Here is a 26,099-nt window from a genome sequence, read left to right on the forward strand (position 1 = left end):
AGTGGTTTGCGGAATAGTACTGGAATAAAGGGATGCATTGAAGGCAACAGCTGTTTGTGATAGTTGTTCATCACTCGGTCTACCAATAGGATATCGGGATCTCTGGGATTCATACTCAGGATCATACCGCTTATGAGGCATTTCTCTTGTACTTCGAGGGGGCAGATTATATTTCCTGGGGATCACACTACTACTTGGCACAATATGGTCAGTGGATATATCAATGAAAGGAGCAGTAGGACTCGGTGTTACCTCTTGTTCGGCCGGATGCTCAGGGACTGGAGTGGTAGTCTGAGGAGATGATTCAGTAACAATGTCGGTGGCAATATCGGTGGTAGTACCTACTTGCTCTTTGGGAGCTCGACTGTCAGCCAAGGGATGAATCAACCAGCTGAGATCCTCATTCATAATCTCCCCCTGAGATTGAGGCTGGGTGAAGTAAGGAGATTGTTCAAAGAAGTCACAGTCCATGGTGGTATAAAGTTTGTGATGGACGGGATCATAACATCGGTAACCCTTTTGTGTAGTGCCATACCCAAGAAACACACATTTGACTGCCCGTGGTTCAAACTTTGTTCGGACTCTAGATGGAAGATGGACATACACAACACATCCGAAGATTCGAGGTGGAAGGGAGTGAGAAGAGGGAACAGGAGTAAAGGTATTGAGTGTGGCAAGAGGAGTCTGGAAGTTAAGGATTTTGTGAGGTAGGCGGTTGGTGAGATATGTGGCTGTAGCAATAGCCTCAGGCCAATATTGGACAGGTACTTGAGTGTCAAACATGAGAGCGCGTGCTACCTCAAGAAGAGTACAGTTTTTTCGTTCAGCAACCCCATTTTGTTGTGGAGTGTCAGGGCAGGATGTTTGATGAATAAGACCATTATCAAGAAAAATTGTTTCATTGCAAGAGAGATATATTCACCACCATTATCTGAGCGAAGGATTTTAAGTTTAACATGGAACTGAGTGAGGATCATGTTATAATATGTGACAAAGACATCAAAAACCTCATATTTGTGTTTCAAAAAATAAACCCAGCACATCCGAGAGCAATCATCAATAAATAACACAAAATATGAAAAACCATGAGGGGTAGTATGTGGGGCTGGACCCCATACATCAGAATGCACTACATCAAAGGGTTTGGGAGCACGAGTATTACTAGAAGAATAAGAGTGTTTATGGCTCTTAGCGAGTACACAAGTTTCACAATCTAAGGATTTAGTACAATTATTAAGAGAAGGAAAAAGTTGTTTTAAATAACTTAGGGATGGATGACCTAAGCGACGATGCCAAGTCCTCAATTGGTGAGCAGGAGATCCATGAGCAAGCATTGCACCACTATTTTGAATCACCTCATCAACATAGTAGAGTCCATCTCGTTCAGTACCACGCCCAATGATCGTCCCCGTCTGAGCATCCTGCACAATACAATTGTCAGAAGTTAAAAGCACAGTACAATTTAAGTCCTTGGTTAACTGGCTAACTGACAATAATTTATGAGATAAAGTGGGAATGAGTAAACAATTTTTAAGATGAAGAGAGGGAGAGATATTGACTGCTCCAGCGTGGGCAACCGGTACACAATCTCCATTAGCCATCCGGATATGGGTTCGGTTAGTAGGATGGGTGGATAAAAAATCACTGTGGTCGAAGGTCATCGTATCGGTTGCCCCACAGTCAAATATCCATTGAGAATTTGTGTTATGACTAAGGAGCCCTTTGGAATTGGTGTTTTGTGGGCCAGAAGAGTTATTGGGCCTGGGGATGGAAATTGGGCCGGAAGATTGTGAGGGAGGAGTATTTAGGGTTTGATGGTTATAAAAGGGGGTGGTGGGACATTTAGGGTTAGGCGTCCCTTTCCCTTTCCCTTGCTTGACGGCTATTGTTCCTTTCTCTTCCCATTCCCGTTTCTCACCATGGTTGGCCTCCTGTTCTGTAGTTACGGTCACTTCTCCTTCCCCTTTGCTCCATCCTTCTGGTTCACCTGATTTCAGACATGATGTCGGTTGATCGGCAGTACCAAGGTTAGCCTTGCCGCCGGTCCGGCTTGCCGGTGCCTTGGTGGCGGCTCTCCTTTTCTGTAGATCGTCCCACCACTCAGGGTACCCCACAAGTTTGAAGCAACCCTCCTTTGTATGCCTGGAACCACCACAGTGAATGCATCGGAGTTTCCTCCGGTCATCCTCTTCTCGGCTTCTTTGGAAAGGTTTGTTTCTCGTGGCTAATCCCGATCCAATCTCTAAGGGACGAGTCCCCGGTGATGAGACGCCGTTCATAATTTTCCGGCGTGTGATCTCCCTTCTAATTGATGCATAGGCTGTCTCCACCATTGGTAACGGTTCACTATTAAGAATTTCCCTTCTTTCTTTGTCTAGGCTGTCATTAATCCCCGTGAGGAATTGATAAAGTCTCTGTCTTTGGATGTATTTGTTGAATTCTGTTATATCCTGTGGGCATGTCATTGGATTTGGCATTCTCCGATCAATTTCTTTCCATAGTATGTTGAGTTTACCGTAGTATCCTTCGATAGTATCATTGTCCTGCCTTAATGTCGCTGCCTTTGAACTCAAATCAAAAATTTGCAGTTCGTCCCGACCACATCCTAAAAGAGTTTCAATCCCTTGCCATAGGCTGTGTGCTGTTGTGTAGTCCAGGAATTGATTTACGATATCTCCATCTATGTTTTCAATTATCCATGCTATGACCATGGCATCTCTTTGTTCCCATTGGATATAATTTGGGTCTGACGGTGGTGGGGGTCCGGCAGTGATGTGGCTGAGCCGCCCCCGACCTCCAATTGCGATGTGCATTAATTTGCATCATTTTGTATAATTGTGGTATGTAAGTTTCTCTGAAATTTTGAGTGATGTTGGATTTTCAGTCTGATTATTTGCTTTGTTGAGGTTCTGGAACATCTGAAATATTTGTTCCATCTGTTCCATTGACATTAGGGTTTGCTGTGTTTGCTCTTCTGATAAATCTGATAAATCGGCCATTTGCAAGGTAAGAAACGGTAGATGATGATGCCTTTTCCGGATCCAAACCCTATGGCTCTGATATTATGAAGATTTGACAATAATTGAATTTCTGGTTTATCAAAGTACAGTTTCTGTTTTTTTTCTTGTTTATTACAAAGTATTATATTCTATATATACATGAATACAGCACCATTCAATTATAGTAACTGACAAAATGTAACTGCTGTAACTGCAATGTAACCGCTGTAACAGCAATGTAACTGCTGTAACTGCATAATAACTGCATAATATAAACATCCTTTCCCATAATTATACTAATAAATTAGAGGTGATTGATATTCCAAACAGATGAATTTCAAAGGACTTTCTAACAGCGGCCAATTTTTGAAATTTTGGAATCGTAAAATCGTAAAATTGTAGATCAGTATCGGTTCTAATAATCATATTTGATATTGTTTATAATGATATGATTTATGATACTTTGTATTGTTTTTTCATTAGTTACAACGATTTTTGAAAGGACAAATATAATTATGTAATAATAAAAAGTCTAACATCCATGTAAAAAGAACTAAAATCATCAGCACAATAATTAAATTTAGAATTACTTCTATTTTTGTATTCGTTCATTCCTGTTTTAACAAATCAAATTTTAACAATGTGTTCTCTTTTATTGATTGATAGAATGTATTACGAATTTTTATCCAATAAAAATAAGTCATTGTCAGTCGATCTTAGAATACGACATGTATCATTTTCCAAACCATTTATTTAAGTGTGACAATATGATATGATATTATGATTGCTTCTTCTGTCCAACAAACATTTATGGTCAGAATCACCGAGAAAGACGAGTATACGATTGGGCTCTGCTAAATGAATGGATGGCTTTCATGCAGATTTCTGTTTTGAAAGTTCTAAACTCTCTCTGTTGGAATTACAGGATAAAAATTAGACTCAAAACACAAATTAAGACACAAGATTTCTGTCGAGCACTAAATTTTGTATGGGTTGACCAAATATAGACTTAAAAATGGTAAGACACGCTTTGTCAACTCAGATTTTACAATTTAGCAAATCAACTTCATGTAAATGAAAATAGAGTTTGTTCAGAAAGAATCACTGGACACTAATCACTTCTGAAGGCATGCTTGGATAGCTATATGGGGCATAATGAATTGAGGGAATATGAGAGGAATTACCCAGGAAAAATATGATGATTGAGGTCAAGCCAGCTTTAAGCTTTATCATAATATGTGGAAAATATAGGAAAGTGATAATCCTAGGATATAAAGGTGGTTATTTTACAAAAAAAAAAAACGCTGGGGATTATTTTACCATGTCCTGGGCACCCATCAATCCTGCAATACCAAGAACCTGACAATAAGAAGGCCGTCCAACACCCCTTCGAGGGTAAATAACCAAAGCATATTCTCCTAGTACCAATTGTACCTAATTCTATCATAACATCATTATCTAGATAACAGACTACAACTCATCAAACAGTGACATTTCCTTGTCAATTATAATTAGACATAGGTCTGGTGGTTGTTGAGTAGTACAAATGAACCTTGCAAGTTGACAATTAGCTTTGGATTCCAGTTCGGTTGATAATTAGCTTTGGCTTCACCAGTTGAGAGAGTGACAAGTGAAGGCTGAGCTTTTCTATCTAGCCTTCATCCTCCTCCAAATTAAATATATATTATATATGTTATATATTTTATATATATATATATATATATATATATATATATATATATATATATATATATATATATAGAAACATCGATGAAGTTGTATGCTGCAGGGGTACCAAAATCAGTTAAAGAGTTACACTCACTAAAGCTGAAACCAGCATACCGATAATTCTATAAATATTTCTACACAAGGCCATAACAAGATTCCAACAAAAATCACAATATCCAAAGATAACTTCATATAAAAAAAAAATAAAATAAAAAAAAAAAAAAACCAAAAATTGTTGGGTAACAAGTAAAAGATTCATTCAGATGATGCAATCATAGTTGCATCATTGTGCACTATGCTAAAATTACAACATTAGCTTCACAAAACCAAAGGAAAAGCTATAATAATGATCATGGAGATGTAGCCATGTAGAGGAAAATCAAGGCAAGATTTGGGGTTATGAAAAAGATGTATTTCGATTGACCTCTGATAGCATACATCATAACTTTGCATGAGACATTTTAAAACTTCATGCCAGCTACCATGTTAAGAATTATTCTTAAATTTATGAGAAACTAAAGGTATGAAGGACCAATCTATTACAAACTTAAGCTCCAATGTTGCAATATGATTGATAACTTTTACTGCCAATTACCATTTTTCGTTATATTTCAGACTAAACAGCATAACTTCTGCTCAATTAAAGTCTATAATCCCGAGCTAAAAACACCCAATTAGTTTAAACGTTTTAGCTCATACACAAACTGCTCTCTCATACTTGAGTGACAAAGATATATCAGAAAGAGCAACAAACAGAAAAATAAAAACTTCATTTCATTAAATTTGACTAACAGCCCCCATCCCAAGGGCGGGGAAGGAGGACTTAGGAAGCCTCAGACCTAGGAGGGCGTATGAAAAGGAGCAAACACCTGGCTATCAGAAAATTATGACAAACAGCCCCGTTTTGGAGAAGGGGGATGGGGGTGTGATTGGGCAGAGGGAAATGACATGAAAACCCTGAAAAGCTGAAACCTGAAATGCCATGTGGAAGACAAAGGCATATCTGACCCAACCAATCAAGCTTTCTCACATGGCAATGAATAATAAATGAAACCATCACTAACAATATTGACTCTTCGGATGATAAGAGGAGATAAAAAGGTCAAATTTCAGAGATGAAGTAATAAAAAAACATTTTCAATGAGAGATCATCGATTCATCATAAAAAAATCTCTTCAGGGATAATTATGCCAATTAAGAAAAGCAATTTTCAATGTATCAAAGCAGTGATTTCATATGAATAAGTTTTCTAAAGTTTGCTCCCAAAATTATCAGTCTGGGTACGCTAAGGTGAAGCTCATAAGGAATACATATTGCTTTGTGAAAGCAATTGTTTTAAATATGATGTATTCCAAAGCAATGATATGTACAATGTATTTGATAACAATCATTTGAAATGGGTTATAATAAAAGAATGAAGGTTAATCTATTTCATAAAATTTTTACATAAGCATGCAGTTTGTTTAAAGCCTTAAAGGTATTCCAAATGATGTACTTATCTGCATTCTGCAAAATGAGCGAAGAATAACAGCACATATAGAGGCTATAGAACTTGCATCCGTACAGAAATAAATAAAGGTAAAAATATTTGCAAAGATTAGGGAATCAAGTTTCCTACAAAGTTAAAATTGTAAATGCAATAAATTATTTTTTTTTCTTTTTTTGTTTGATAACTCGGATATCTGGGTCAGCTTGCACACACCAACTATTCCCAGGGACCTGAAGTTAACAAATTGTATCTCAAATGGGGCATGTGACTATTATTTCATCAATAAGAAAGATATAATAACAGATTATATTTTCTGATTGACAAAATAATAGTCATGTGCCCCATTTTTGAGATAAATTAAAAAAAGGGATCACCTGTTAAGGATTCATGATCAACTATTGTTGACCTTGTGAGAGTGTGTATGTAGTGTTGGTTCATGCGTGTATGTGTGTGTGTTAAGGCATGAGAGGTGGGGATGATTTGGGGTCTTTTACAACAACTTTGACAGAAAGGATCTGGCTGGAAGTTTGGCTAACTGTCCAGATATCATTGAGTTTCCAGGCCCCTGGAGGTGAGGACTCAAAATTTCTCCACAGATCAAATTATTTTTAACTATGGCGAAAGGGGGTTCGTGTGCTCCATTTCAGGAAATACGTGTGTACCAAATACACATTCTGAGGTTCTACTGAGGTTAAAGTGAGAATATCCTGCTGAATGTTGAAGCTGGGGAAACCAATGATTATACCCCCTTATTTTAATTTTTTTCAAAAAATGACCTGAATCTATTGTAATCATAATGAAAGATTTCATGAAAGGAATAGATTATTTTCATGGTAGTTATAAAGGAGTCAAAATTCTTAATCATAATCTTCCGGTTAATTATATCAAATTTTCAATTCAAACCTCTAATCTTTTGGTTATCCATTTCAAACCATCTTTAATCCTAAACATTTTCCGATTTTGTAATTTCTTTCAAATATTAAACTTAAAAATTATATTATTTTGTTTAATATCTTTTTGTAAGCACTAAAAATTATTTTATTATTTTATAGTACGAAATGTAAAATTTTATTATTATATTCACAGTTTTGTAAAACATTACGTTTTAACTTTCTTCCTTAAACTAACATTACTACTTATTATTTTAACCTTATAACTTTGATTTAATTATTTTATATATGTAACTGAGTCGTATTTTTATTATTAACTTTAAGTATAGTTTAAGCAAAATATTCTAAGTAAACTACATATTTTCATCATCAAATTGACTCATTATTTTAAAGTATATTTACTTGTACATACTAGAACAAAAATTTGATGAACCAAAATCCTTTCTATAGTAACCCATGATGTTCATCACTTACACAAGTTATCACCATTTTCCTACACATGCTAACCTTCTTCTACACTCCAAACTCTTACACATTCACTTACATACTCTAACTCTTACACATTCACTTACACACTCTAAATCGCTTACACAAGTTAACCTTCTTCTATACTCCTAAAATACTTTTTCATACAATCTAATAAACTACAAAATTGTCCAAACCCATTATAAATACACCCTTAGCCATGAGATCACTTACACCACCATCATCAAATCTTTCTAATATTCTTTCTTATATTTTCACTTCATTTAAATCTTACTACCTTAATGCCTTTATTATTAATTGAATAAATTCAAGAAGATGGAGCTTAGAACACTCTTTATTTAGCTAAATCATCATCATTATGGAGCATTATTGGGTTATTACTTTGGGTACTTAATGTATTATTATTTTGGAGTTTGGATTTAATTATTTTGGGAGTTTAGAAGATCATCATTATTTTAGGAGCTTGGATTAATTATCTTTGAAGCATTATTATCTATCTTGGAGGGTCTTATTTCTCATTATTTTCCTAATTAGTACTTAGTACTAATCCTTGGTGTTAGTATGGTATAACTTCTTACCCTACTCTTTTTGTGAAATTTTACATTATATTTACTTTATAATATGCAAAGTATGAAACATGTTGATATGTTTTAGTTGGAAGTTAGTTTAATGAAATTATGATCAAGATTATATTAAGTATGTGTATGCAAAAAGTATTTTTAGTATGTTAATTTAATAATCTTTGAACAAGTTTAGGAAGTTAGGTGCAAAATTATATTCTAGTGATATTAAAAATAATTTATGTTATAAACTAGTGCTAGTAGGTTTATGAGATAAGTGTTACATTAGGAATGTTATTATTTTATTTTATGTTAGAATTTTTATTAATATGTTTATATTAGCCTTCAAACTAGTTTATAAGGTAGTAAGTTATTTTATGAACGTATTTTACTAAGTATGATTATATTAAGAATATTGTTATTATAATTTATTTTGAGATTTAAGTTTATCCTTAAAGTTATAGTAAAAATTCTATGTTATTGCGTAAGGTTTTTATTTTTGTAAGTGGTTATGTTAATTATTTAAATCTAGGATTTAGTATGATAAATTAAATTAAGTCGTTCTTTTTATGTGAAAAGGGCCCAAAACACTCATAGGTCATTCAACCACTATCATATAATTAAAAAAAAAAGAGTTTGATTTACTATTTTAAATTATTACAACTATTTTTGTGAAAATAATAAGAACAATTTAAAAAGATATTTTTGAGAAATTTTTATAAGTTATTAAATATTGAAGTGTTTTTCTTGAATACATGACATTTCATAATAAAACTAACTTTTAATCACTATTTAGTATAAAATATTTTATTTCCTAACTATTTGACCAAAATTTATGTAAAATAATGTAAAAGTATTTTAAGTAAACTTGCCGCTCAAACTATGTGTGATATATTGATTTTTTGAAATTATAAGTTTTACTTGTTTTATAATTAGAAATATTGACTTTTGTGAACATTATAAGTTTCACTAGTGGAAAAAAACTCGTTTGCTGCGGTTTTTTGGCCATTTTTTGCTGCGGTTTTTGCCCCAAGCAATAGTGATAGCAGCAAATGTCCTACTTTAAATGCTGCGGTTAAAAACCGCAGCAAATAAGAGCATTATTTGCTGCAGTCAGAGGCAAAACCGCAGAAAATAAGGAGGGGTATTTGCTGCGGTCAGAGGCAAAACCGCAGCAAATAAGGAGGGGTATTTGCTGCGGTCAGAGGCAAAACCGCAGCAAATAGGTGGAGCATTATTTGCTGCGGTTATGCCCCTGACCGCAGCAAATACTTCTATTTTTTTTTCTTTTTCCGTTTTATCCTTATATCATCCAATAATAATACAATGTAATAACAATGATTAATCCAATGATAATCACAAATAATCAACAATAATCTCTTTGTAATAATAAACTCGCTCGTATATAATATAATATTATGTACGTACATATATATATATATATATATATATATATATATATATATATATATACATATACATATATATATATATACATATATATATATATACATATATATATATATACATATATATATATATACATATATATATATATACATATATATATACATATATATATATATATATACATATATATATATATATACATATATATATATATATATATATATATATATACATATATATATATATATATACATATATATATATATATATACATATATATATATATATATACATACATATATATATATACATACATATATATATATACATACATATATATATATATATATACATACATATATATACATACATATATATATATACATATACATATATATATATACATATACATATATATATATACATATATACACACACATATATATATATATATACACACACACATATATATATATATATATATATATATATATATATATATATATATATATATATATATATATATATATATATATATATATATATATATATATATATATATACACATAAATATATATATATATACATATATATATACACATAAATATATATATATACATATATATATACATATATATATATATATACATATATATATACATATATATATATATATATATATATATATATATATATATATATATATATATATATATATATACATCAAAGTATAAAAAATAATCTATTCTAATTACAATTTATCAAGGACAAATATTAGCAAGCTATGCGGCAATCTTGTCTTGTAATTCGCGCATCTCGCCACTTCCTAAAGGGCGTGTTTCCCTCGGAATGTCGTTTAAAACCTATAATATAATATAAAAATAAAAGATTAATATAGAAACATTAGATTTTACCAATAATATATTTAATTAAGAACGTAACAAATACTTACGGCATCTATGGGAGTTGTTCTTTTGGCAACAAAGGCCTCCCAATCCCTCTTCGGTATGTGCCCCTATATTTCGTACGGCATCTTCGAAGGTGATTGTTCGCCACCTTCGTTTCCCGTTTTGACCTTTTTGGTCATACGGGCACGCCTCTTCGTAATCCAGCCAGTTACTAGCTTGGATTTGAAAACTCTGAATCTTTCAGCAACAGCTGAAAGAAACACATTCTTCTTGTCTTCATCGCTCTCGATGTGGAAAAGATTCTACAAAAAAAATTTATATTTATTACTGTCAATCAAATTAATTTTAAAATGAAAATAAATGAGTAAAAATAGTAAATTTGCTTACCACAGTATCATTCCATAGAGAGTTCTTCAAACCCTCTGGAACCTCGTTCCATGCGTGCAATATGGAAAGCTTGCGGATACATAGACCCACTTGTTTTCCATATTGCCTACGCCATTTTCCGCAGGGTTGACCCAATGCATTGTATTCCAAATGCATGGTTTCTGTGACTTTGAGGTTTTTCTTAGAACCTCGCCCTTTTCTTTTCTTACTAGTAGTGGGAGCATCCTTTGGTGGGGCGTCTTCAGTTTCAAAATCATTGTCAATCGGTGGAGCGTCTTCAGCCATACGCTCGTATCTCACAATTTGGTTTTCTTCGCTATCATAACTACGATGCTCATTATCCGAGGTCTCAATCTTGAGGACAATTTCGTCTCTGAATAGATGCATTGTATATCAGTACCTGAAAGAGTATGAATAGAAATATATTAGAACATAAGTTAAGTAATATTAAGAATATGACTAAAACAATTCTAATACGTTCAACACAATAATATATAACAAACAGTGTTATGTGCAATGTTTCATGCAAAACAAACCAAGTGCCAAAAAAACTTTAAAAAGCTTTAAATTCATACCTTGTGAATCACTTAATTCAAATGTATTCCTTCCGTGTGATCTACACGCATATAACCAACATCTACATCATCTTGATCCACTGATTTTGGATTGATAAAGGGAGGGGAGTATTCAAAAGCATCATATTCTTCCTCATCCTCAACATCACCTATACCAAGGATACTTCTTTTTCCCGGTACAACAATAGACCATTTTTTATCAGACGGGTCGACAATGTAGAATACGTGCTTGGCTTGTGTAGCTAGTATGAATGGCTCCTCACTGTCACGCAAACGAGCTAAGTCTACAAGAGTGAATCCACAAGGTTCGTCATTTTTAATGCATCGTCGATTATTATCTACCCACTTACATTTGAAAAGACCAATATTGAAAGTAGAGTAGTCAAGCTCCCATATTTCATGTCCCCGCCCGTAGTATACTAATTTAGCATCAACCGGCGCTTAATCCTTCGCACTCGCGTAAAATGTAGATGACACCAAAATAGAAACCCCAATATTTTGTAGATACGATGACTTCTTGTCTTGACCCTCAGTCCAAAATGTGGAGCCATTGACATCGTAACCCTCGTATTTGTTGACATCATCACGAGGACCAAAAGCTAACCACTTAACAATTTCGGATACACGCTTGAGTTCTTCGCATATTACTCGATTATGAAACCAATTGATAAATGTCTTGTTATGCAACTGCATCAATGCCCTATCCCCTTTAGAAGGATGTTTTGCGTGCAAGATATCAAAATGCTCACTCAAAAAAGGATAAACTTCCGGAATATGATGCAACACATACAAGTGTGCTTGTAGAAGGCTTTCTCGAGGAGGTGTGACCGATTTGGAGCCAATTGTTCCTTTTCCCTCAATCCTCCCTTCATGTCTAGAGGTGGGAAGTCCAATAGGCTTTGTCATGGCCAAATACTCGGCTATAAAGTTACTTATCTCATAGCTCACAGTGCCTTGAATCATACTCCCCTCGGGTTGTGCTGGATTCCTCACCTTGTTTTGTAAAACACCCATGTGTCTTTCAAAAGGATAACACCACCTTAAAAAAACTGGACCCAAAAGCTTGATCTCACGAACGAGATGGACAATAAGATGAACCATTACGTCAAAGAAAGAAGGTGGAAAATATATCTCAAACTTGCATAAAGTTACAATCACGTCGAGTTGAAGTGCATCAAGTTTAAAGGGATCAAGAACTTTACTACAAATTTTGTTGAAGAACGAACATAGCTCGGTAATAGCGTATCTCACATGTTTTGGCAGTATTCCACGGATTGCAATTGGTAAGAACACTTGCATCATTACATGGCAATCGTGAGATTTCATGCTTCCCAACTTCAGCTCACCATTTAGGCTCACAAATCTCTTCATGTTGGTTGAGTACCCAGACGGAACCTTAATGCCATACAAACACTCACAAAATGTCAGCTTCTCTGCTTTGGACAATGTGTAGCAAGCTGGAGGCAAATAAACTTTGTCATTACTCATCTTCTTCTTACTGCCACCAACTTCATCAGCTCTATTTCTTTTCTTACTCACCTTAACATGTGACCACAACTCCGGACGAAGACCCTTACATTCAAACCAATCTCGCACGGTCCTAACATCCTTTGTCTTACCCGGAATGTTCATGAGAGTCCCGAGTATGGCATCGCATACATTTTTCTCTATATGCATAACGTCAAGACAATGCCTAACCTATAGATCTCTCCAATATGGAAGCTTCCAAAAGATTGATTCTTTTTTCCATAATCGGTCTTCACCCCCTTGCACTTGCCCCGTTTTACCAAATACAGTCTCAACTCCCTTAACCTATTCATAAACCTCATAACCGGTCAACGGTCGACGAGCTACACGGTCCTCAACCTCCCCGTTGAACAACTTCTTCTTCTTACGATATTGGTGGTCTCGTGGGAGGAACTTTCGATGGTGCATGAATACGTGTTTGCACTTAGGAATCCACGTGGATTCCATGTCATCGATACATATTGGGCATGCTTTCTTCCCTTTGTTCTTATACCCCGATAAGTTGCCATATGCCGGAAAATCATTAACGGTGCATAAAAGCATTGCACGCAAGGTGAACTCCTCATTAGCATATGCATCAAACACTGAAACGCCTTCATCCCACATCTTTCTCAAATCCTCAACGAAAGGTGCAAGATACACATTTATGTCATTGCCAGGTTGTTTATGATCGAGATAAGAAGCAAAAGCATTATGTACTTACGCTTCATACACAACCAAGGTGGCAAATTATTGATCACTAAAAGTACCGGCCAAGTACTATGTTGAGAACTAAGATTGCCGAATGGGTTCATTCCATCCGTACACAGTCCGAGCCTTAAATTACGAACCTCATCCCCAAAAGTCTTATGCAACCTATCAATACTCTTCCACTCCGGAGAATCAAATGGATGTGTGAGCAAGTGACCTTTCTTCACCCTATCTGCATGCCACCTCAAATTTAACGCATCTTTCTTTATAGAAAACAAGCGCTTGAATCTAGGTATTATTTGAATATACCACAATACCTTAGCCGGGGGCCCTTTAGCATCCCGAGCCCCTTTACGCTTGTAGCGCGATAACCCATACCTAGGACACTCTTCTAAGTTCTCATTTTCATTCTGATACAACACACAATCATTCGGACACGCATGAATCTTCTGGTACTCTAAGCCGAAAGGACACATGAGCTTTTTGGCATAATATGTCGACTTTGAAAGTTCATTTCCCTCAGGAAGCATCTCACCTAATCCTTCTAATAACATTGTGAAACTAGCGTCACTCCAATTGAACTTTGACTTAATGTTGAAAATTGTCAACACTGTTGTTAGTTTGGTGAACTTTGTACATCCAGGGTACAAAGGCTTTTGAGAAGCCTCTGTCAACAAGTCAAAAACACGAGGACGTTTTCCTAACTCATCCTCGACTCCCTCCATCATCTCATCAACACGATCCACATCCTCATCGACATTCTCTTCATCTGTCTCATACCCATCAACATGATCTACCACATCCTCATTGACATCGGCCACATTATTGACGTCCTCAACAACACTTTTCTCTTTGTAAACTCCCTCCTCACAATGCCAAACCCAAACATGATATTGAGGCCTAAACCCACGTCGAAGTATGTGCTCCCTTAGGATATCAACACTATCTACCTTTGATACATTGCCACAACTTACACATGGGCAACAAAAACCAACTCCCCCGTCCTAACTTGATGTTCAACCGCAATACTACAAAATTCTAATACGCCATCAATAAATTCCGACGATTCAATGCTTCCATACATCCAAGAACGATCGTTTGTCATCCTAATTAGTGTGATTAATTGATTCAAAACAAAATTAATACACAACTTTTAAACATATATAATTAACGAACTCTAAATAACCACAAAATTAAGTAATAATCATTCATTTAACACTAATTAACCCAAATAATAACACAATGTTTTTTAAACTGTCCAAATGATGTTTATTATAGTAACCATAATTAATATTCATATAAAAACAATAAAAATAAAATCACATTCATAAACTTGGACAACTAATTAACATTCATATCAACAACTCATTCATTTAACCATAAACAACCCTAATTAAACCTACTTTACAAACTAGAAATAAATTATGATAAATTTAAAACATAAAAACCACACACATTGATAAATAAAATGAAGAAATTACTTAAAAATATAACAAAACATGATATATATGATAAATTTAAAACTTAAAAACAACAACAACATACACATCAAAGTATGAAAATTTAAACCTAACTTAAAAAATCAAAATGAAAAAGATACCTTTAATTTCGTGGGTTTTGGTGGGTTGCGTATAACCTATACAATGAAAAAAAATTAGTATAAAAAAACTAAATCCCTAAAACATAATGAAGGTTGAAGAACTTAAATTAAGCTTGAAAAAATAATACCTTGAAGAACAATAGAAGAAAACCGATGTACTGTATATGTGTTCAAAGTTTATGAAAATTCTAAGTTTGAAGTTTAATATGATAATGAACTACAAGAACGGTTTTGAAGAATGATGATGAACAAGAACAGTAGAAGAAAAAAACCGCTGTACTGTATCGAAGTTTATGAAAATTCGATGTTTGAAGTTTGATGATGAACAAGAGAAGTTTGAAGAAGTTTGGAATGGAACGAATTATAAGGAGAACGAAGGAAAACAGTATGCGTATTCGTTTAGTGCGTGCAGTATAAGGAAATCGAAGGGTTATTATTTCTCATGAAAATATAAACGTTAAAATATAAAGGGCGCCATTTTAGTAAACTTAATTTCTCCGGTTAAAGACCACAATCGCAGCAGTTAATAAAATTCAAGGCTTATTTGTTGCGGGCACAACACAAACTACAGCATTTAAAAGTTCAACTGAGTATTTGCTGCGGTCAAGGCATAGAACCGCAGCACTTAATGTTTTTTTTTCTTGTTGTTTTTCCTACTTTATGAAAATTCGATGTTTGAAGTTTGATAATGAACAAGAGAAGTTTGAAGAAATCTGGAATGGAACCAATTATAAGGAGAACGAAGGAAAACAGTATGCGTGTTCGTTTTGTGAAGCGTTTTTTCAATGGAGAAGATGATGAAGTTTGATGAAGAGCAGATGGTGAAGTTTGATGATGAACTAACAAGAACAGTACATAGAAGTTTGAAGTTTGAGTATGGAGAAGATAAAATGATGTGTTCGTCGTGCGTGTGTTTGTTTGTGGTAATGAAACAGAAGCAATTATAAGGGTTTTATGAAAATATAAACTTAAAGTTGGGCGCCATTATATTTTAATATATACTATTTGCTGCGGTCAAAGGGATGAACCCCAGCAATTGGGTGTGTTATTTGCTGCGGTCCCAAGCATAACCGCAGTAATTGAGCTTGCAACTGTTTATTTGCTGCGGTTAAGTCCATAAACCGCAGCAATTGTTTGGTTTTTTTTTCTTATTTCTTTTCCTATTTATTGCTGCGTATATACAATAACCGCAACAAATAATAAGCAGCAAATACTTTTTTTTCCACTAGTGTTTGACTTGTTTTTTAAACTAGAAATATTGATTTTTGTGAAATTATAAGTTTTATTTGTTTTACAACTAGAATGCTGATCTTTGCAAACCTAATAAGTTTACTTATTTTTCTAAACTTGAAATATTGTTTTTTGGTGAACTTGTAGAATTTTAAAAACTTATCCAAATGATGCAATTTTAACTTGAATTTTAATTAGAATATTTGATTTTTTTAAGAGAATAAAGTTTTATTTATTGTAAAGTTGAAAATGTTGATTTTGGGAACTTATTTAAAGAGAAATAGATTTTAGTAGTTACTTGTGGAAAATATTAATTTAGAGACTATTGATAGAATATTAAGTTATTAGTGTTAATTTAGCAAGCTATCAAAAATAAAGTTATAAATAAAATTTAGTGTGTAAAAATTTAATAATAAATGTATAAAGACATAAAGGTTAAATCTACGTTATGATTTAGAATTTTATTAAATAAAATAGGTGATCACCTAAGTTGATCAAAGTCAAAGTCAATGTCAAATTGCAGTAATAAAAATGTGATGTACTTGTGTGAATGAATATTGATTGAATAACCTTGATAGTAAGGTAATGTCGAACCATGGGTCGGCATGTAAAATCTCAGCGCTCGTGTTGACCGGCACGTAAAATGCGGTGTAAGACAGGGGGTTAGCTACCTATCCTGTAGAGCTCAAACATAAATTGTATTGGAGGGCGACAAATCCCACCACAGTTAGGGTTTAGGACTACGGTCCTGACCTAACCAGACCCTTATATATATATCAGGTGTCATATTGATGTGTTTGTTGATCAGTGATAAACTTGATTAGTGTTGATGCTATGATGCATGGTACGGTTATGAGTATTAACCAAATGAACTTACTTAAGTGTTAAGATCACCGAATTGTATAAGTGGCAGTAACGTACTTCTGTCAGGATTGAGAATGGTATCTTAATGACTTAAAAGTATGGAACAGAAAAAGAATATGGTAAAAGTATACGGTAATGTCAATTAATTATAAGTTCGTACTTAAATTATTATTTTGTAAGTGTAGCGTATAATTTTCGTATTTTGAGCTGGATAGGAAGTTATGCTCAGTGTTAAGCGCTGATCGATTCAATCGGCTGTCATCCGTATCATGGATGACAGCATTTTACAGGATTTAGTTCAGATTCCGATCCAAGCCATAGCGATTACTATTTATCGAGAACTTAACTGTTTTTTGTATCTTTATTGATGACTTGATGATAATGTATTTGTTTCATTTTTAGCAAAAAATATTTCTTATCTGATGTAATATTTACTTTTGTTTTAAACAGTTTCACTTTTTATAATTAAAAGTTTTTTTAACAGTTCCTCATTTTGAGACTTCCGCAATATTCCTGTATTAAACATTATTATTAAATGTTAATTATGTATCGAGATTGTCAATCCTATTACAGCAGGACATAAGGAATTTTCAACTTAAAACTATTGTTTCTTTTCTCTTTTTTCTTTGGATTAAATAGTGTATTATGCAGCTTCGTTATTCAATATATGTAGACCTGGGAAAACGGTCGGTCGGTCGGGTTTTGGGTCGGATCAATTTCGGTCGGGTCATTTTCGGGTCGGGTCAGTTTCAGGTCGGATCACTCTGGGTTTCGGGTAGGTTCGGATTGACCCAGCGGGTTACCATAAAACATTAGAATATCCAATCGACTAATTCAACATTAAAAAAAATCGGTAAAATGTCAAAAAAAAATCATCAGAGAAATTACATGTACGATTTTCAAAAAATAGTTGGTATGTCAAGTTCATTTAAGTGCAAGAAAAATAGGGGAATTAATACTTATTTTGAAAGACTTGTAAGATACGCGCTTTATAAAAGTTATTTTGTTTATTATAAATGTAACGTTAGATAAAAATGACGTTAAAATTATCTTCACAATTTTCATGTTGGAAAGATATACAACTAACTAAGTACTTATTTCGTCTTATAAGATACGCGTTTTATAATTTAGGGTAGCGACATTCGTTTTTTGAAAAGCTCATTCAAACGTGCGAAACGTTCGTATAAATTATATTGATTTGCTTACTGAAATGTAGAAGAATTAAAAACTCATTTGACTGATTTAACAAGATACATGTATTCAATTAAGATGATTATAACGTCCTGTTTTTAAAGAAAAATAATTACGATGGCTAAAAAGACGTTAAATACGTGTTTTTTGAGATCTATTGATGAGTTTTAGGGTTCAAGTGATATACTCAATATGTTGAGATACTTTGAAAACTAAAATTTTATTTGAAATGAATTCTATCATTGAAATTACTCTAAAAATTGATATTAAATATGTCAAAACGGGTCGGTTTTCGGTCGGTTTCCGATCGGGTCATTTTCGGTCGGGTAATTATCGGGTCGGTCATGTTTCGGATTAAGTCGCTTTCGGGTCGGTCGGGTTTGAGTTTTGTCGGGTCGGGTCGGGTCCCGGGTTCATTTTCGGGTCGGATCAAATTTTCCCAGGTCTAAATATATGACTTACTAACCTTTAATATCACCATTCCTAAGATGGTTATAAAATCATTCTTGGATTTCGAAATGTACGCACATAGTCCCACTGAAATGGAATGATCGAGAGAATGGGAAACAGCTAATATCACGAGTATCTGTTACAATGTGACATTCAATTTTGAATTCTGGGAGTAAAATTTTATGTTCATTCAAATAGAAAAATCATTCATCCATGAATTATTACGCAGTTTCATCTGCATATATAGTATAAACATAGAACATCTAGCTGAAATACAAAGCATGCACTAACAAAACATAACAGAAAGAACACTCTCAGAGTGGGAACGTAAAAGGATTCTTTCAGAAGTTGTAGAATTCAATAAGCCTACATAAACATTTCCGATTGTGATAGCAGCCACAGAACCACACTAGAAAGTAGAAACCCCAGTTATAAGATCCATCAAAATGAACAGTTATAAAGCATTCAAGTATCTATTACTTTTTATATAACTTTACGATTAACCAATGAGGAAACAGATGAAACTTAGAAGTTGAAGTAAATGAGTACACAAACAATAAGCCATCTAGAAACAGAAAAACAAAAGGGGGAATGAATCATATGGTATGTATACATTGAATCGATATGAACCAAATAAAAGAAAGTAATTTTACTCCCCATCGTAATCAGATGGCTATGCATTCAATTTTCCTTTTCATATTCATATTTACTCTTCTTATATCAAAGTGTTTCTTACTCTCTCTGTTTTAAGTATTTCCTACAATCTATCCCCCACACTACTCACTATCGATCTTCTCACTATTTTCTCTGCATTATGAATGACACAAGTTTGAAAACTTTTTCTTACTCACAACAATAAACAATTAAAAATTAAAAAATTTGAAGTTTTACTAACATCAATTTGGAACTAAGTGATGCAATTTACCAAAGTGCAATGTATCCAACAAAAGCTTTTAGAATCACAATTTTCTCCTCACTATCAATCTTTCACACTCAAAAGTGGTAGATAAGTGTCAAAATCATTCACTAAACAATCATTTAACTGCTGAAAATTAAACTTCTTCACAGAATTTTGATTTCTCCCCATTATGCATGTCACATTTCATTTTTAGTACATCAACTGAAAAACGCAACTAATAATATAATCAAATATTCAACTACTTGAGTACTTCTAAAATTCGATATCCAAACGTCAACATGCACTTAGACCAAATTTAATCGCAAGACAAATTCTCAACATCAATGTTAGAAATATCGAATCCAACAACAGAAAATGTATAGCAATTGAAAAAACAAACGAAGGAACTGCAAATAATTAAAGAAATTAAAGAATTGTTAACAGAACAATCATAGAAAATTTGTACTCCTGCTACGAATTAATAAATTGCAGTGAGGATAGAATAATTCAGATACCTACTTCGAATCGACAAGAAGCTCAAATTCACGGCAAGACTCTGCAGAAATTTCTTACACTTAAACACTACATCAGAGCAAAAACCTGAGGATGAGAGAGCTGGAAAATTTTTAGTAAATGTAGAATCATTGTTGAATAAATTCGGCAAATTAAATCCAGCGATTTCATCCATCGATTGAGAACCGAGGACCGACAACCGAGTACCTTACTAATCGAACTGAACACTTTCTCAATCATGAAAATTTACAAATACTTTCATCAATTTCGTTTACGAATTTTTTTAGTGGTAGTAATAAATTTAGGTGGTAAATAAAATATTATTTTTTTGGTTGAATTAAATATTTATTTATAGAATACGAAATATGTGGTCAATGAAGATGATCGCGACGTTTATTTTTTAAAAAGAAATCATTATGTTCGCGAAAAATAGCGTAATGTTAAGAGAACACTTTCCTTTTGTCTACGCTGTAAAAAAGTTGAAAGTTTAGGATTATCACGTGGATTAAAAAAAATATTATTGGTTTGTGATTACCTCTTTAGTTATTACATGTGTTGTTCTGTGTGCCTATGGATACTTAATACTTGGATATAACTAATTTTGCTTTATATAACTACAAATGATCACAAAAAAGAATCGATCTAAATTTCTACACGGATTTACGTTTCATCAAAGGTAAGATTGAAGATTCAACATTTTTCTTAAATGATGAAAGTCAAACATACTCCATATATTAACTAGTGATTCTTTATAATTAGTTATTTATTTAATTTACAAAGTAGTTATTTATTTTATTTTAGCTACAGTATTTTGTTTTTTAATTTGTCATCTTATATGTTTATACAAAAATTGAATAAATAATACTCCATAACATATTGAAATTATATTAAATGTAACTTGGTAACCTATAATTTAGGCAATTTGTTAGAATTATTTGTGTTTCTAATTCAAATGTTGGAATTATTACAATAATGATGTATTACAAATATGTGTTACAAGATAAATCTACACTATTTGTAATCCTTTGTATATGGTTTTGAACTCTTGTTGAATCACCAAGAAGACGATGAAGATATGGTTGCGACAGTCAAAGAAGTCGCTCGGAAACTTGATATGATTATAAGGCATTCATGCACTTTCCTATTGTGATATTTCTCCCACAAAGGTGCTTGGGATGATAAATGAAATTCACAATGAGATACAATCTACACAACAAAATCCTAGCACAAGAAAATTACAATAGTAAATACAAGTGTTGTGGTGAATTAATAACTTTGATGATATTGAGAGTTAATTACTCTCTCAATATTATCTCATAAAAGGAGGAACAAGAATGAGAGTATTCTTAAGGGAGAAATAAGAAATGATATGGAGATGGGATGGAATGTCTCTTGGCATGCAACCTCTATTTATAGAGCTATGCATGAAACAATACCTCCTTTTGAAACAAAAGTATTTCACCAAACAAAGCTTTTTCACCAAGCAAAGCTTAAGAAAACAAAGTAATGTTTCACCAAGAAAAGCTTATGAAACAAAGTAATGTTTCACCAAGCAAATCTTATGAAACTAAGTAATGTTTCACCAAAAAAAAACTTATGATTCAAAGTAATGATTCATCAAATTCTTTGAGGCATTTAATTTGGACTTATAATATATTTATTTAAGTCCCACCACTATACTAAGTATATAGTATATACAAATCTAGGTTTATATACTCTAAATGTTCAACAATCCTCCCCCATTTAGAGTATAACAAACCACATCCTTCCTTTACACATTAAGTATATAATTCCGTTTCATGCATCAACGCTAATGTCCCTACCGATTGAATTAACACCTAGTATAAAACACTTCACAAGCGATCGAACTAGAATGATATCCCTACGGATTGAATCAACTAGCCCATCCAACCACTTGAAGGTTAAATACACACAAAACCAATAACACATTGTCATTTACCTTGACACATTATATAGGGTCGTGTCCATATCTATTCATAAGTTTATCATAGCCGGATATGCTAATCTTGACTACTTGAAGCGGCCAAAACTTCAAACTTATATAGGTAGGTTCTCACTACGTAAAACATAACCCCGTGATAGGATACCATCAAGAGCTCTTCAACCCTTGACCTTGAGAACTTAAGCGACTACCTTGTCATTACGATCTAAAGCAACTATGGGTCATTCATCATTGTTGCTTTCAAAGACTTTAAAGGACTTTACCACATTGAATTCAAGACAGAATGCTACTTGTGTGTGAATTGGGACTTTGCTTTAAAATTTATTGACATAAACTGATCTCAATTGATGCTTGTTCAATTGAAACCTTACTCATGTCTTTAGTGAAAAAATCAGTCAAACTGAACTTGGTGTTCACATAGTCAAGAGTTATGACCCCATGAATGATAAGATCTTGCACTAGACTGTGTTTAAGAGCAATATGTCTCGACTTACCATTATACACTTGACCATAAGATCTTCCCAAAGCCGTTGTGCAATCCGAATGAATTGCCACCGGTGAAATTGGCTTTGGCAACAAAGGTATCTCAAACATGAGATTCCTTAACCACTCCGCTTCATTTGCAGTCGAGGCGAGTGCAATGAATTCCGCAGACATAGTGGAATGTGCTATTACCATTTGTTTCTTGGAAGCCCATGAAATGGCACCTCCCCCATAAATAAACACCCAACCACTAGTGGAAGAATTATCCTCTTCATTAGTGATCCAACTAGCATCAGAATAACCTTCCAAAATAGGAGGTTCACCACTATAAGTTATACCATAATTTATGGTTCCTTTCAAGTATCGTAATACTCTCCTTATCGCCAACCAATGTTGGGGACCCGGGTTACTAGTAAATCTACTCAATTTACCAACCGCAAATGCTATGTCCGGCCTTGTACATGTTATAGCATACATCAAAGATCCAATAATCTTTGCATACTCTAATTAAGAAATTGGTTTTCCGGTATGCTCAGTAAATTTCATACCTTGCTCCATGAGACTTGAGATTGGTGTCGAATCTTGCAATTTAAACCTATTAAGCACTTTATCAATGTAATGTGATTGACTAAGCTTAATACGAACACCATCTCTTTTGACCTTTATGCCTAAGATCACATCGGCCTCCCCCATATCCTTCATTTGGAAGGATTTAGACAAAAAATCCTTTGTCTCTTGGATATGTACTAAACTAGTACCAAAGATAAGAATGTCATCCACGTATAAACAAATGATAACTCCATTTCCATGGTTATCAAATTTGCTATAAACGCATTTATCCGCTTGATTCAACTTGAATCCAAAGGACAATATAGTTTCATCGAACTTTTGATGCCATTGTTTTGGTGCTTGTTTAAGTGCATATAGTGACTTAACAAGTTTACACACCTTATTTTCTTGTCCTTTCAAAATAAACCCTTCGGGTTGTTTCATGTAAACTTCCTCATCTAGCTCACCGTATAAGAATGCGGTTTTCACATCCATTTGATGGACCTCTAGATGATAAATTGTAGCCAATGCTACCAACAACCTAATGGTGGTTATTCTTGCAACTGGTGCATATGTATCAAAACGATCAATACCAAGCTTTTGTCTAAAGCCCTGTGCCACTAAATGAGCCTTGAACTTATCAATAGTTCCATCGATTTTCATCTTCTTGCGGAAGATCCACTTGCAACCAATTGGTTTACAAGTCGGTGGGAGATCTACTAATACCCATGTATTATTCCCCATGATGGATTGCATTTCATCATCTATTGCCTCTTTCCAAAAGGCACTATCTTGTGATGCCATAGCATCACTAAAAGTCAATGGGTCTCCTTCCACATTAAATAAATATGGAACACTAGATAATATTTTATCTCTAGTTCCTTTAACCAAATATACATGGAAATCTGGTCCAAAGCTTTTGGCTTTCCGTTGTCTCTTACTCCTTATAGGAATAATTTCAATATTCTCTTCTTCATCATCTAGTTGTTGATTTGTATCAACATCTAGAGGGGGTTCTGGTTGATCATTATCAATACTTTCTTCGGTACTAAGTTGTAGATTCTTTTGTCTACTCAATGATGAGAATCTATTCTCATAAAAAATGGCATCCCTAGACTCAATAATCGAGTGTATCGATATGTAGTCATTTTGTTCTATTACATAGAACCTATAAGTTTTGCTATGTTGAGCATAACCTATAAAGATGCATTCCAAACCTCGTTCACCGAGTTTCTTTCTTTTGTTTCCGGGCAATCTGACTATAGCCCTACATCCCCAAACTTTAAGATAACTTAAGTTTGGTTTTCTTTTATACCAAAGTTCATAAGGTGTTTCCTTATTGGTTCTTGTAGGAACCCGGTTAAGAATGTGACAAGCCGTCAACAATGCTTCACCCCAAAATCCTTCAACTAAACCGGAGTAGGATAACATGGTATTCACCATCTCTTGAAGAGTTCGATTCTTCCTTTCTGCCACACCATTGGATTGTGGTGCGTAACCAGCAGTGGTTTCATGAATTATACCCATAGATTGGAAATACGTAGGATCATAATATTCTCCTCCCTTATCGGTCCTCAATTTTTTAAGATTACGTCCAATTTGTAAAATCAACTTCATTTTTGTATATCTTAAAAGAATTAAGAGCTTCATCTTTTGCATGTAATAAGAACACATAACAAAACTTGGAATAATCATCAATAAAAGTAATCACATACTTCTTATTGCCTAATGATGGTGTACTATGAAAATCACACAAACCACTATGTACCAAATCTAAAATATTAGATTTTCTTAAAACACTTTTGAAAGGTGTTCTAGTGATTTTATTCAACATACATGTTTTACAATTATGAGATTGTTGTGGACAAAAAGGAATTCAATCATGCTTAGACATAAAAGAAACTTTATCAAAATTCACATGTCCCAATCTTAAATGCCAAAGGTAATGCAAATCATCAAATATATTACTAGGATCATCAATATTATACACATAGTTTTTATATACAAGAGAAAGCTTATATAAATTACATTGTAAATAAGCACGTCCTATAAATAAGTTTCCTGTAGAAATTATACATCTATTGGCTTCAAATACTAATTTGTAGCCCATTCGATTCAATACGGAACCCGAGACAAGATTCCTACTAATTTCGGGAGCGTAGTATACATCTATTAACACCAAGAGATTTCCCGAAGTAAACATAAGTTCTACTTGCCCTTTTCCATGGACCTTGATAGAAGAATTGTTCCCCATGTAGAGAGACTCTCCATCAACCACCTTGTGCAAGGTTTTGAACAAATGTTTGTTGCCACATACATATCTCGTAGTCCCTGAATCGATAAACCAAGACTTAGGATCATCCTACACAATACTAATGTTAGTATTCATTAAACAAACATCAAAACTAGATTGTTTATTTAATATGGATTGATCACCTTTAGTAGATGGGTCCCTGCTTGTTGAAGCATGACCCTTTGTCTTCTTTTTTTTGTTCTTAAAAACAAAAAAAATTTTCTTTTGATGTCTGGGCTTTCCACACTCCCAACACCCGTTTTCAACGATTTTGGATTTGTTAGAGATCCCCTTGTAAGTCTTCTTACGCTTTTCACCACGAGAGGATTTTCCCTCAACCATGTTAACCGACCCAATATTTGGATTTGGATCCCTTTGCCCCTCTTGGGCATGAATGCTAGACTCAACAACAAGAT

At 33.7% G+C, this 26,099-nt stretch overlaps 1 protein-coding gene across 1 annotated transcript; it reads right to left on the reverse strand.

Moving 5' to 3' along the window:
• Positions 1 to 794: 794 nt before the first annotated feature.
• LOC130808932 (uncharacterized) lies at positions 795 to 2,813 on the reverse strand. The gene is made up of 2 exons (XM_057674497.1): positions 1,433 to 2,813; positions 795 to 1,213 (listed from the first exon to the last, which is right to left on the reverse strand). Exons 1-2 carry the CDS (start codon positions 2,811 to 2,813, stop codon positions 795 to 797), a joined length of 1,800 nt encoding a protein of 599 aa, XP_057530480.1.
• Positions 2,814 to 26,099: the final 23,286 nt, after the last annotated feature.

Source organism: Amaranthus tricolor, chromosome 1, assembly GCF_026212465.1.
Source record: "Amaranthus tricolor cultivar Red isolate AtriRed21 chromosome 1, ASM2621246v1, whole genome shotgun sequence".
Classification (NCBI taxonomy): domain Eukaryota; kingdom Viridiplantae; phylum Streptophyta; class Magnoliopsida; order Caryophyllales; family Amaranthaceae; genus Amaranthus; species Amaranthus tricolor.